General features: G+C 43.2%; 1 protein-coding gene across 1 annotated transcript in view; it reads left to right on the top strand.

Moving 5' to 3' along the window:
- The window catches only part of LOC311144067 (solute carrier family 49 member 4-like), a 61452-nt gene that overhangs the window by 17518 nt on the left and 28823 nt on the right, over positions 1-15111 (top strand). The window contains exons 3-4 of the mRNA XM_084180019.1: positions 5442-5725; positions 7915-8044. Coding sequence (XP_084036145.1) covers positions 5442-5725; positions 7915-8044 — 414 coding nt within the window. The remainder of the gene's footprint in view (positions 1-5441; positions 5726-7914; positions 8045-15111) is intronic.

The following is a 15111-nucleotide window of genomic DNA, read 5'->3' as shown; positions in this document are numbered from 1 at the left end:
TAAACATCTAGCCTATTCGGGACAAACAATTGAAGACATGCTTACCAATCCTAACTCCTGTACTAATTCCTGTCAACCTACGTTTATAGTTGTAGTATTTAAGAGTAACTAACAGTTGTAATGCCAGTAAGTGATGATTTTATGATCAACTTTGTGCCTTTTATGAAAATGCATTAGTGATGTCAAAATGTACTCTTAGAGGGAAGATAGATCCTTATGCCATGCGAGTGGAATACCTCCCTCATACCATGGCAACCGTACTGTTCTGTGAGTTGTACAGTTCCTGAGCAAGCAGCTTCTGTGCGTTTAAACCATAAAGTGGATTTATGACATTTTTCAGAGGGCTTAAAATTGGTCTGACCTTTGGAAATCAGAATAGATAACCTGAGGTAACCTCTGACCCTTTCCCTCAGCCGTATATGATTCCTTAATATTTCCACTGAACAGTAAAGCCTTATTGAGCTGTGTATCTAACAGCCTATGATCCATCCATTAACAGTTCCCTAAATCACCAGCAGGTGTCAATCATTGCATTGTATGTGCTGCTGTTGCACATAGGTCTATGGCTACACAGTGAGCAGCACAGTTTGAGTTCTGAGACATGGGGTTTGTGTTATTTTTTATCCATGCTGCTGCCATATACTTGTCTCACACACACACATAAATATGCCATTTACATCTCTCTTGAAATATTAAGAGTGTGGATGCTTCTGGGGCTACGATGGTGATACGACCAATGGTAAGAGGCACTGCTGATCTGTTGAGGAGAGGACAGTGGGAATAAGAGGAGATGAAAGGGGAGTGGAGAAGACAGGATAGAAGAGAAGAGGGGAGAGGACAAGAAGGGAAAGAGGAGCGGTTAGGATAGGAGATGAGAGAGGAAAGGAAAGGAGGAGAAGAGGAGAAGAGGAGCAGAGCGAAGGGGAGAGGATGGAAGCTGATAGGAGAAGAGAGGAGGAGAACAGGTGAGGATAGAAAAGGAGAGAATCTGAAAGGAGCTGAGTGAGTTCAAGGGCATCGCAGGCAGCGATCAAATAGAGCCTTTGATTTTCACCACCTCCTAAAGCTTGATTTAGAAACAGCAGGGCTCCCCTGACAGCACACACTAGATCATTTTTTTAAAGAGGGAAAACAATCGTTTCATGTTCGATGGGCATATTTTCTTCACCATATGCTCTGGAGGGTAAACTTTGTTCAGTTCGGAGCTCATTTATTAGAATCAAAGGGAGTGGGTTGTGAGATTGAAACACCTTCCTGTTGTCAGAGCTGTGCTCTAGTGTAGTTCAAGTAAGGAAACGTACCTGAAGGCGATCTGTGTGTGAGTCAGAATATCTGAAAAGAGGCCATGGCAGGGGAGGAGGATAAAAGACAAGACACCATTATAATGGTCACTAATTTAACGAAGGTCAGAGCAGAGCAATACTATGATAACTCTTGAATTAAAGTAGGCAATGCTCAAATGTATGCAAATACAGAGAACACTGATGCAAAGGTCCCTCTCTCTTAGTAATATCTTCATGTCTCATTGATTGGCTACGCGCGCACACACACACACACACACACACACACACACACACACACACACACACACACACACACACACACACACACACACACACACACACACACACACACACACACACACACACACACACACACACACACACACACACACACACACACACACACACACACACACACACACACACACACACACAGCCATGTCGTGTCCCTGTACCAACTGCCAACTTTGCCACTGTGCCAATGATACTGCCATTGCCTCTCTGATTCGACCACCCTCTGATACATTAGATTGGAGCGGGTATCTGGAAGTGGCAGTGTTATCATTTCTGTCGCAATATGCCAGGTTCGAGACACGAGCATACCATATATCTAACTGACTGACTCTTTCGCATGCTGGGCTGACTTGGTCTCAGAGCAATGAGATTTTCTCTGACAGGGTTCATCAATATACATTAAGTGAATAATCTCACGCAGTACGACTGCCCTCCCTCATGTCCTCCCCTCTTCCACTCCTTCCTCTCCTTCCTCCACTCTTCCACACCCAGGGTTGGAGAGTAACTGATTACATGTAATCAGAACAACCCACTCCCTTACATGTAATCAGAACAACCCACTCCCTTACATGTAATCAGATCAACCCACTCCCTTACATGTAATCAGAACAACCCACTCCCTTACATGTAATCAGTTACATGTAATCTGATTACAAAAAAACTAACTTCAATCAGTTACGTTACCAGCAGATTACAGATACTTTTGAAAAACTAAATTACTTTTTGGATTACTTTTAAATTCAGAAAATATGTTTGTGAAAAAAATACTTTATGACACCTTTCTGTTTTCTCAATGACATTCAATTCAGCATTGAAAAAAGCCGCAAGTGTATTAAATCTGAAATCATATCTAATAAAAATTGAATGAGGATTTTGAATTATCCACAGGTCACTTTTAGGATGTGATGTCATCAAGTGTAGCAGGTGGAAGATAGATTTGTGGACAAGCGGGCGCCATAAATCATAAATTTCATTCTGTTTGACTTGAATAGAATGAGTGATCACAGCGTGAGAGGGAGAGAGAGGAGAGAAGTGAGGTATAGTTTTGTAGGAGATGGAGGGAGGGGGGAGTTAACCATCGTTTGAGAAGATCTCAGGAGGAGATATGGGATAGTGACACTTCCATCGATCTGTCTTGCCAGTGTTGACAGCTCTTTGTCTTATGCTATGAGCTTATCTGGTTTGAACTCAAGGCAGACAGCAGCGTTCGACTGGTTTACGAGTGCCAGGACTGTAGCAGAATGTCTGTCAATATTAGTGCTGTGTTCTTTTCCTCGAGATAAGACACAGGAAAGAGGATGCACAGGTTCTTAATAGTTATTTTTAGTCTCACCTTTGTTGCCTACCTTGTAATCTTTTAGAGTTGTAAGAGTTATAGTACATTTACCAAGCTGATTTGAATAAAATAAGCTTCTATCTGGAAAGATAACCATTTTATCATAAATCATACCCACATTAATGCTAATAATAAGAATCGTTAAAGGATTTACACCAGAGGTGGGCAATAATTTTGGCTCGAGGGCCACATCGGGCTTCAAAATTCTGCGGAGGGTCACGTAATCTTTTTGGGGGGACCGCTTTTTGTTGTTCTCAAAAGCAATTTGCTGGCCAGAAAAAGGGCAGTTATTTGAAAATATATAGGTCCACTATAATTTCTACATACTTTCTATCTAGTTTTACATGTTCAAGAGTGGCCTGGAGTGTTTTTTCTTAACCAAAATAATATATATTTTAAATATATATATTTTTAAAGTCAAACCTACCTCGGTTCCGATTGAATGGGTTCACGGGCCAGATCCGTAGTTTGCCATCCCCTTTTTAGACGATGTTCTCTATTGCCACTCAGACACACTGGGTTGGGAAGGGCTGGCTGGGCACAGGGGACGACTCAGATCTCACACTGCACCAACAGGACTCAGACTTTATGAGAGAATCCTGACTCAGACAGGAGTATATTATAGAAAGAAGAAGAAATATGGTCATAAGTAACCATACCCATAGAGATATATTTAATATATTGTTATAATGACATTTATTCATTTTTAAGCTCTCCTTTTCCCTATAGGTTAACACTGGAATTAAAATGACAGTGAGTTTCTCACATACAGTTGAAGTCGGAAGTTTACATACACTTAGGTTGGAGTCATTAAAACTCGTTTTTCAACCACTCCACAAATTTCTTGTTAACAAAATATAGTTTTGGCAAGTCGGTTAGGACATCTACTTTGTGCATGACAGAAGTAATTTTTCCAACAATTGTTTACAGACAGATTATTTCACTTATAATTCACTGTATCACAATTCCAGTGGGTCAGAAGTTTACATACACTAAGTTGACTGTGCCTTTAAACAGCTTGGAAAATTCCAGAAAATGATGTCATGGCTTTAGAAGCTCCATTGGAGTCAATTGGAGGTGTACCTGTGGATGTATTTCAAGGCCTACCCTCAAACTCAGTGCCTCTTTGCTTGACATCATGGGAAAATCTAAAGAAATCAGACAAGACCTCAGAAAACAAATTGTAGACCTCCACAAGTCTGGTTCATCCTTGGGAGCAATTTCCAAACGCCTGAAGGTACCACGTTCATCTGTACAAACAATAGTACGCAAGTATAAACACCATGGGACCACGCAGCCGTCATACCGCTCAGGAAGGAGACTCGTTCTGTCTCCTAGAGATGAACGTACTTTGTTGCGAAAAGTACAAATCAATCCCAGAACAACAGCAAAGGACCTTGTGAAGATGCTGGAGGAAACCGGTACAACAGTATCTATATCCACAGTAAAACGAGTCCTATATCGACATAACCTGAAAGGCCGCTCAGCAAGGAAGAAGCCACTGCTCCAAAACCACCATAAAAAAGCCAGACTACGGTTTGCAACTGCACATGGGGACAAAGATTGTACTTTTTGGAGAAATGTCCTCTGGTCTGATGAAACAAAAATAGAACTGTTTGGCCATAATGACCATTGTTATGTTTGGAAGAAAAGGGGGTAACTTGCAAGCCGAAGAACACCATCCCAACCGTGAAGCACTGGGGTGGCAGCATCATGCTGTGGGGGTGCTTTGCTGCAGGAGGGACTGGTGCACTTCACAAAATAGATGGTATCATGAGGAAGGAAAATTATGTGGACATATTGAAGCAACATCTCAAGACATCAGTCAGGAAGTTAAAGCTTGGTCGCAAATGGGTCTTCCAAATGGACAAAGACCCCAAGCATACTTCTAAAGTTGTGGCAAAATGGCTTAAGGACAACAAAGTCAAGGTATTGGAGTGGCCATCACAAAGCCCTGACCTCAATCATATAGAAAATCTGTGGGCAGAACTGAAAAAGCTTGTGTGAGCAAGGAGGCCTACAAACCTGACTCAGTTACACCAGCTCTGTCAGGAGGAATGGGACAAAATTCACCCAACTTATTGTGGGAAGCTTGTGGAAGGCTACGCTAAACGTTTGACCCAAGTTAAACAATTTAAAGGCAATGCTACCAAATAATAATTTAGTGTATGTAAACTTCTGACCCACTGGGAATGTGATGAAAGAAATAAAAGCTAAAATATATAATTCTCTCTACTATTATTCTGACATTTCACATTCTTAAAATAAAGTGGTGATCCTAACTGATCTAAGACAGGGAATTTGTACTAGGATTAAATGTCAGGAATTGTGAAGAACTGAGTTTAAATGTATTTGGCTAAGGTGTATGTAAACTTCCGGCTTCAACTGTAGGTTACATGCTGAGGGAAATGCATTATTTCTTGTTAATGGCATCTCTCTGGTTACACTGTCTGGCTACATTGCATCTGTTGTCTATATGCATAATGTGATATTAATGTTTAATGTTTCCCTCCCTATCCTCTCTGCAGGTTAATACACGGGGGTCAGCTGCTGAATGGTTTGGCTGGTCCAACCATAATGAGTGCCGGCCCCCTCCTCTCCACCACATGGTTCGCTCCGGACCAACGAGCCACAGCCACCGCTGTCGCCTCATTGATGAGCTACCTGGGGGCGGCGTGCTCCTTCATTGTCGGCCCGCTGCTTGTGCCCGCCCCCAACGACACCACCCATGCTATGGTGAACCGAGCGGTCGACTCAACAGAAATCCAGATAAACCACATACGAGACAGAATCCAACTGGTTTTGTATGCAGGTACTGATGTTATAATGTCTTATGTAGCTGTCAAGTATCCATTCATAAAGCTTTTATAAGGGGGCATACTGTAAAGTGTTATCCAGATACATAAGAGACAGGATCCAAGTGGTTATGTATGCAAGCAGGTACTGAGAAAAATAAATGCTGTCGCTACCTCACTTTGAAATACTGGAGTATACTGAAGATGAGAAGATATTCAGCAACTCTATAGCACAATTGTCCTACCAAGAGTTGCTGAATATCTTCTCATGTTATGTATGCAGGTAGGTACTGACAGCACCACAGGAATCAATAGCAGATCATCTCTGGATCATGTCTGCCCTTAGTCTAGGGAGAGAAATACAATCAGCTGAAGGTGATCTGACTGTCTCTGTCTCATCACTAAAATATCAGACTCAAACGTCTCAACAATGTTCTGCTTAACGGATTCAGAAAATCAGAAAATAAAAAAACATTATCCACAACAATAGTAGATTTGTGTTAACTATTAGTATTACATTTCAAAGGACAAAACAGACACATTTTCTGAACTGAGAGCTTTAGAGGTCATTAAGCATTTAGATGGAATTAAATTCATTGATGTTTTCCTCCTGTTCTTCTGAGGAAAATAAATTATACACTTCCACAGTCACACCTTCACTACAGAACAGCAGCAATCAACAGTTGTTTTGGTTTGAAAAATCAATGTGAGCTGGCATGCACCCTGTGCTGCGCCAGCCAGAGAGTAAAAATGAAGCTACTGTCCAATCAAACTTCACATTATGATAGGAAAAAGCATGATTTATGATTCTGGTGGTACTTTTTGGGAAATGGACAGACCAAAAATGCTGTGGCTTTTCAAAGAGAAATGGGTCCTGTTCTGTTGCCTATGCCAAGCCATGCCAGGCCATGCCAGGCCAGGCCAAGCCCAGTGAAAGGGGTTGGGGGATTTAGTAGCTTGTTTGGAAGGAAGGGCTGTTAGGGCACGCTGACAGAGAGAGTATCAGAGATCTCTGTGCCAGCTGATTGATGTAGTCCTAGGCCCAGCTCTCTGATAAGCCGCTGGGCTCTTAATTGACTAATCTGGGCATCTGCAACAGAGCAGGCGTGGAACTCTACAGTGCCTTCAGGAAGAATTCATACTCCTTGTCTTATTCCACATTTTGTTGTTACAGCCTGAATTCAAAATGGATTCAATATATTTTTCCCCCGAATATCTACACACAATACCCCATAATGACAAAGTGAAAACATGTTTTTAGAAATGTTTGCAAATTTATTGAAAATAAGATACTGAAATATTACTTTTACATAAGTATTCACACCCCTGAGTCAATACTTTGTAGAAGCACCTTTTAGCAGCGATTACAGCTGTGTGTCTTTCTGGGTAAGTCTGTAAGAGCTTTCCACACCTGGATTGTGCAACATTTGCCCATTATTATTTTCAAAATTCTTCAAGCTCTGTCAAATTGGTTGTTGATCATTGCTAGACAACCATTTTCAAGTATTGCCATAGATTTTCAAGTACATTTAAGTCAAAACTGTAACTCGGCCACTCAGGAACATTCACTATCTTCTTGGTAAGCAACTCAAGTGTAGATTTGGCCTTGTGTTATTATCCTGCTGAAAGGTCAGTTTGTTTCCCAGTGGTGGAAAGCAGACTGAACAAGGTTTTCCTCTAGGAATTTGCCTGTGCTTAGCTCCATTCCGTTTCTTTTTGATACTGAAAACTCCCCAGTCCTTAATGATTACAAGCATACACATAACATGATGCAGCCACCACTATGCTTGAAAATATGGAGAGTGGTACTCCGTAATGTGTTGTGTTGGATTTGCCCCAAGCATAACACACAGTTTTACTTTAGTGCCTTATTGCCAACAGGATGCATATTTTGGTATGTTTTTATTCTGTACAGGCTTCCTTATTTTCACTCTGTCATTTAGGTTAGTATTGTGGAGTAACTACAATGTTGTTGATCCATCCTCAGTTTTCTCCTATCACAGCCATTAAACTCTGTAACACCCTCTCAAAGTAGGGTGGAATCAGAAACATGTGACTCTGGGTGGAATGGTTTTGTTAGTGATACATTGACTGAGTTCAGGTAGGTTGTAAACTAATAATAATCCTTCTATTTGACTGTGTTAATAAGCTACTGATCTGTCTTTTCTGTCTTTTCCTGTGTCTCTGTGTCCCTCCTGACATATAGAGTTTGGTGTGGTGGCGGTGCTGTTTGCTGCGGTGGTGCTCTACTTCCCCTCCCGACCCCCCATGCCTCCCAGTGTGGCTGCTGCCAGCCAGAGACTCAGCTACAGGAACAGCATCTGCAAACTACTCAGGTATGTACTGTCTGGTCCTTTGCCATCATCACACACTTTAAGTGGTCATTTTTGATTAGACCTTAAAATGATTAGGCCTTTATCACAACAGTCACGAAAGGGCCTGGGGTGTCCTCTCTGTTGCCTCTCAACATGCCTTTTTTTTTTACTTTGAGATGAGGAGGGAATGAATGGGTCTGTTTGAGTAGTGGGGATAGAGAAACTTAATGAAAGGGTCTTGTTGCTCTGCCACTCACCGTCTGTTGGGGCTGCTAGTTAATGTGCATCAAAGACATATCCTCTCTCCCCCTAGATTAATTACACAGCCATAAGATGGCACTGGCATTTCCCTGGCCCTGCTTAATAAATAGATAATCATCCTCTTCTCCTCATCCACACATAGCCAGGGTTCTCTGGAGTCCATGGTCATGTAACATGCTCATACAGCCTGGGTTCTCTGGAGTCCATGGTCATGTAACATGCTCATACAGCCTGCATTCAGAATGCACTGTCCTCCAAGCAATGCATTGCATCGACACGCACGGACGCAGGCACACAAAAACTGACCGTTGGGGGCAATGGTGCTGTTTGTGGATGGGAGCTAGAGTGTTCATTGCGGTTCATCCACGGATTCCGTGCCCGCGGTGCATATCCTGTCTGGTTGTGGTGGAATGGGCCAAGGGCTGAGGGCTGTGGGCCGGGGATCAAGCGCTGGGCTGTGGACAGACAGCCAGTGAACAGGCGGGTTGAACTCCCTACAGTCAGCCCCTCGAGCCAGACCGAGCTCTCTCTCTCTCTTTCTTTCTCTCTCTCTTTCTCTCTCTCTCTCTCATTCTTTCTCTCATTCTTTCTCTCTCTCTCTCTCACTTGCTCCCTCTCTCTCTTTCTCTCTCCCTAGTTCTCACTGACTCTCTCTGATAAACAATAACAAACTCCCTGCAAAGCACACAGCTTCAAGAGAGGGATAATACCAGTCAAGCTGACATAAACCCAATGTCCATACTGTCTGACGCACGCATGCATACACGCACACATCTGGAGTCCCACTGATAGGCAGCCTTCCAGTGGCCAGTCTGAACTATATCACACTCAAGCAGCATCAGTAGCTGTCTGGCTGAGGATTGTGCAGAAGGATTGTAGGTGGGCCTTATGTGTGTAAGTTCCACTCTTCAAAGAAAGATAGACTTGGGTTAGCAGCAAAATTCTGTTTTCTAAAGTTAGGTCTGTTGTTGTGCCAGTGTTTCCCAGAGTTAGATAGGTCTTGAGCCATATCCTAAGCCACCACTTTTGCCCTTTCTTCCACTGCTATTGTTGAGAGAGTTTGAACCATAGTAAATGATCTGGAGCTTGATAAGTTACCCTATCTGTTCAGGTCTGATGCAGAGCCTCATCACAACACAGAGTAGTGTTGTGTTCCAAATGGCACCTTATTCCCTTTATAGTGCACTACTTTTGACCAGGGTCTAAATTTATTTTATTTATTTTTTATTTCACCTTTATTTAACCAGGTAAGCCAGTTGAGAACAAGTTCTCATTTACAACCCGCGACCTGGCCAAGATAAAGCAAAGCAGTGCGATAAAAACAACAACAGAGTTACATATGGGGTAAAAAAAACATAAAGTCAAAAAATACAACAGAAAATATATATACAGTGTGTGCAAATGTAGCAAGTTATGGAGGTAAGGCAATAAATAGGCTATAGTGCAAAATAATTACAATTAGTATTAACACTGGAATGCTAGATGTGCAAGAGATTATGTGCAAATAGAGATACTGGGGTGCAAAAGAGCAAAATAAATAACAATATAGGGATGAGGTAGTTGGGTGGGCTAATTTCAGATGGGCTGTGTACAGGTGCAGTGATCGGTAAGGTGCTCTGACAACTGATGCTACATTTTACATTTACATTTTAGTCATTTAGCAGACGCTCTTATCCAGAGCGACTTACAGTTAGTGAGTGCATACATTTATTTTTTTATTTTTTTCACACTGGCCCCCCGTGGGAATTGAACCCACAACCCTGGCGTTACAAATGCCATGCTCTACCAACTGAGCTACATCCCTGCCGGCCATTCCCTCCCCACACCCTGGACGACACTGGGCCAATTGTGCGCCGCCCCATTCTAGACCTCTGGTCAAAAGTAATACACTACATAGGGAACACAGTGCCGTTTGGACAGGTTGACGTTTATTGTCATGAGTCTTGGGATTTACGCACCTGCCAAGCTTCTGGGAGAGCGCAATGGTTCTCTTTTGATTTGTCATGAATCTTGCCCTGGAGGCAGAACTGAGCGATTTCTGCTAGATAAGCCAGCTGCAAAATCTAAATTGGTTATATTGTAAAAATTCATGAAAACAAAAATGAGCTTTTTGGTCTTCATTTAAGGGGAGAGTTAGGCATTAGGGATAGCAGTGTGGTTAGGTTTAGGGTTAGGCATTAGGGATAGCAGTGTGGTTAAGGTTAGGGTTAGGCATTAGGGTTAGCAGTGTGGTTAGGGTTAGGCATTAGGGTTAGCAGTGTGGTTAGGGTTAGGCATTAGGGTTAGGGTTAGGCATTAGGGTTAGCAGTGTGGTTAGGGTTAGGCATTAGGGTTAGCAGTGTGGTTAGGGTTAGGCATTAGGGTTAGCAGTGTGGTTAGGGTTAGGCATTAGGGTTAGCAGTGTGGTTAGGGTTAGGCATTAGGGTTAGCAGTGTGGTTAGGGTTAGGGTTAGGCATTAGGGTTAGCAGTGTGGTTAGGGTTAGGCATTAGGGTTAGCAGTGTGGTTAGGGTTAGGCATTAGGGTTAGCAGTGTGGTTAGGGTTAGGCATTAGGGTTAGCATTGGGGTTAGGGTTAGGCATTAGGGTTAGCAGTGTGGTTAGGGTTAGGCATTAGGGTTAGCAGTGTGGTTAGGGTTAGGCATTAGGGTTAGCAGTGTGGTTAGGGTTAGGCATTAGGGTTAGCAGTGTGGTTAGGGTTAGGCATTAGGGTTAGCAGTGGGGTTAGGGTTAGGCATTAGGGTTAGGCATTAGGGTTAGCAGTGTGGTTAGGGTTAGGGTTAGGCATTAGGGTTAGCAGTGTGGTTAGGGTTAGGCATTAGGGTTAGCAGTGTGGTTAGGGTTAGGGTTAGGCATTAGGGTTAGCAGTGTGGTTAGGCATTAGGGTTAGCAGTGTGGTTAGGGTTAGGCATTAGGGTTAGCAGTATGGTTAGGGTTAGGCATTAGGGTTAGCAGTGGGGTTAGGGTTAGGCATTAGGGTTAGCAGTGGGGTTAGGGTTAGGGTTAGGCATTAGGGTTAGCAGTGTGGTTAGGGTTAGCAGTGGGGTTAGGGTTAGGCATTAGGGTTAGCAGTGTGGTTAAGGTTAGGGTTAGCTGTGGGGTTAGGGTTAGGCATTAGGGTTAGCAGTGTGGTTAGGGTTAGGGTTAGGCATTAGGGTTAGCAGTGTGGTTAGGGTTAGGCATTAGGGTTAGCAGTGTGGTTAAGGTTAGGGTTAGGGTTAGCAGTGGGGTTAGGGTTAGGCATTATGGTTAGCAGTGTGGTTAGGCATTAGGGTTAGCAGTGGGGTTAAGGTTAGGCATTAGGGTTAGCAGTGTGGTTAGGGTTAGGGTTAGGCATTAGGGTTAGCAGTGTGGTTAAGGTTAAGGTTAGGGTTAGGGTTAGGTTTAAAATCAGATGTTATGACTTTGTGGCAGCTAGTGACCACTGCAGAGCTGCCTCTAATACATGAGTCATGACAATAAATGCCAACCTTCGTCATTTGGTATGCAGCGCAGCTCTCCACACATGTAGAAAGGTTATCAGTACAACCTGACCACTGCTCTGGGAATAGTAATGATGTTAGCTAGCAGCATTAGTATCGATGAAGGTCCCACTATCATTATTTTTTAAATGAGTTATTTACACAAGAAAATACAAAACAATATGATGAAGGTTTAAAAGGTAAACTTAAAGAATATGTGCAGGAGAGGTAAGAAACCCAGAGGGGCTTGTAGGCGCCTCCCCCTTTCAATGTTTATAAAACAAAACCATACAAAAATAAGTAGCAAAACAGATGGCGGATAAAGAAGAAAATATCTAATTAAAGTACAGTGCACAATCAAAATAAAAGGCTAATAGGCAGAGAAGTTATTGGGATGAGGCGTCAGTGGAATGTCCAGTAGATCATTTTTTGTTTTGAATTTGAAGGAGTTGAAGGTGTTGCAGTGCTTGAGGTGTTCTGGGAAACTGTTCCAAAAAACTGACCTCTGTAGGAGATGGAAAATTGGCCTAGTCTTGTACGGGAAAAAGGGGTGTGGAGATCGGTGATAGTTCTTGTGGAGTAGTGGTGGACCTGAGTATTAAATGTGAATAGCGATTTGAAAAGAAACAGGGAGTAGATTCGTTTTTAATTGAAATACAAACAGACAGACTTGAAGTTGGTTGATTTTGAAGGTGATGGAAAGGAACTGGCACGACTGTCTGAATGACTTATAAGAGTAATTTTGCCTAGGAAGGTTCTGTCCTGCTCATTCTGATGCATTGAACTCCAGCCAAGACCTGCCAAGGACAAATGGCACTTAGCTGATGATGCCGCTGGCTTCGTGGCTCCCCAAAATATTTAATCCTCCGCCGGGTGGCCCTGTGCTGTGCTTACTTAGTGTAAGTCCCAAATAGCACCATATTCCCTATATAGTGCACTACTTTTGACCAGGCCCTATGGGCTATAGTGTACTACATAGGGAATAGGGTGCCATTTTGGACAAATCCTTACTATACGGTGATCTAAATAAGCTGTGGGCCGGAAAAAGGTGTAAGCATATTGATTTCCCGCCGGCCGCCATCACAGCAAGGTTAATGAAACAGTAGTAGCTGGTAGCTGGAGAGAGAGAGAAAGAGGGTGAGTCACTTTTATGAGTCTATAACTCTCTCGCTCTCTCGCTCTCTCGCTCTCTCGCTCTCTCTCTTGCTCTCGCTCCCTGGAGTCTAGACTCCTCCAAGGCCAAGTACCACAGGTACTGGGGTACACACTCTTACAGTGGATAGGAGTAGGAGTGCCGATCTATTATCAGTTTTGCCTCATTGATTATAATGAATGGACAGGGGCGACCTGATCCTCAGAACTCCTACAGTTAATACATACATCCCCTAGTCTGCTTTCCTGTCTGTCTGTCTGTCTGTCTGTCTCCTTAGAGGTTGTTTATCCCAGTTTAATCTCAGCACAGACTAAGAGGTAATCAGCTGAGAGAAGGAAGAGTGGTGCCAGCCCATCATGCTTTATTAGAATTTATACGAGTGTCTCGCCAATCATCAGGCCAGTGCAGCCAGGAGTGTGTGTGTGTCTGTGTGTGTATCACCGAGAGAAGTCTCCCCCTAACAGAGGAGCCCCTCCGCCCCCCCCCCCCCCCCAGCCCTCCGTCTCAACTAGTCGCTGACACTGTCTGTCTGGCACCCATCCAATCACCCTCTGCCCAATTACAATCATCCATAACACCTTGTTCTCATCACTGCCGCCTCCGCCCCAAACCCTGTCCCTGCCATGTCGCTTATTTAATTTGAGGACCATCACTTCACCCCTCTCTAACAGCAGCATTAAATCTCCAGGCGTCTGGTCTGACAGTGACAGCAGCCGTCATAGAAGGGGAAAGCTCTTCTCTTCTCTTCTCTTCTCTCTCTCTCTCTCTCTCTCTCTCTCTCTCTCTCTCTCTCTCTCTCTCTCTTTCTCTCTCTTTCTCTCTCTCTATCCTCTCTCTCTCTCTCTCTCTCTCTCTCTCTCTCTCTCTCTCTCTCTCTCTCTCTCTCTCTCTCTCTCTCTCTCTCTATCCTCTCACTCTCTCTCTCTATCCTCTCACTCTCTCTCTATCCTCTCTCTCTCTCTCTCTCTCTCTCTCTCTCTCTCTCTCTCTCTCTCTCTCTCAGGACTGTTTTTGTTTTCCTAGCTTCCCTTCAGGATGGACGGCTGGCGTTTACTCATGCATTTGTTTGTTCATGACATCCATTGATATGCCGGCGGCGTCCTGAATGTATCTCGGAGGGACATCTGGCGAATGCTTAACACGTTCATCATCCTCAGGGAGGGAGGGGGGATCAAAAGCAACTCTGAGGAAAATCTAGTTCACAGCTACATAGACAGACTCAGACTTGAAAGTCTATTGTTTTGTTTCAAACTAAGTTGAGGAGGAAACTTGTCCCAAATTGCTGCATAGCACTATACAACGTCAATGTATTCCTCTGGCACTTTAGACAGCAATGTTGCAGTTTTATTCTCCTTGAAGAGAACCTCCACAGAGATACAGATTCATGGAGCACCCACCCAGGGCCTGTCATATGATACTTAGTATTCTCCCAAAGCTGCACCTGAAGTGCACACTTGCACACTCCTCAGGTGGGACATTTTCCTGGCTACTAACCATGGCCTGTTTTGATGGACAAACAACCAGCATCGTGGTCATGATTGTGATTAGCATCTTGTAAAATTAATGCTTGAGAATAACCCACCTCTTAGTGATTTGTCAGTGTTTACAAAGACTGACAGACCTGGCCAAAGTCACATTGATATGACAACTCTTCACAACAATTTATATTAGATTTACCCCTAATCTCTGTCTCTCATTTTAGACTGTTAGTTGGGCAGAGACCACACAATATTAGGTTCTGTTTCCATATTGTGGGTATCTCACTTAGTTCCCTTGTTTGAACAATGCCTTGGTTCTAACTGATACACTCTCATAATGTCTCAATGGCAGAGCATAAACCTAGAACGTTCTCACAACCATCAACACACTGTTTATAGCAGGTGGTAAATGTGTTGTTTGTAGACTCACAGAGAGGAATCAGGGCTGGGGAATTGATTTAAATGGGATTGGCTTAATCTACTTGAAAGCGATAATGCCACTATCTGGTCTGGGAAAGTATGGCTGTGGGGGACGTTAGATGTGGCATTAGATGGAGCTAAATAGTTTCTGACTTTGGAATGACCTTCCTTCCAGGGATCTTTGATTCACAGAACAATCAGAGGAAATCATTGTCTTGGATCATCATCTCAGATGTGGGAAATACATTACTTTGTTTGTTGACATGCTACTATTGCCAAACCCATTAATATAAATAAATAAATAAATGATTAAGTAG

The sequence above is a fragment of the Coregonus lavaretus genome (genome assembly GCF_964263955.1).
Source record: "Coregonus lavaretus genome assembly, chromosome: 16".
Lineage (NCBI taxonomy): Eukaryota > Metazoa > Chordata > Actinopteri > Salmoniformes > Salmonidae > Coregonus > Coregonus lavaretus.
This window is presented reverse-complemented; position numbering and strand designations above follow the sequence as displayed.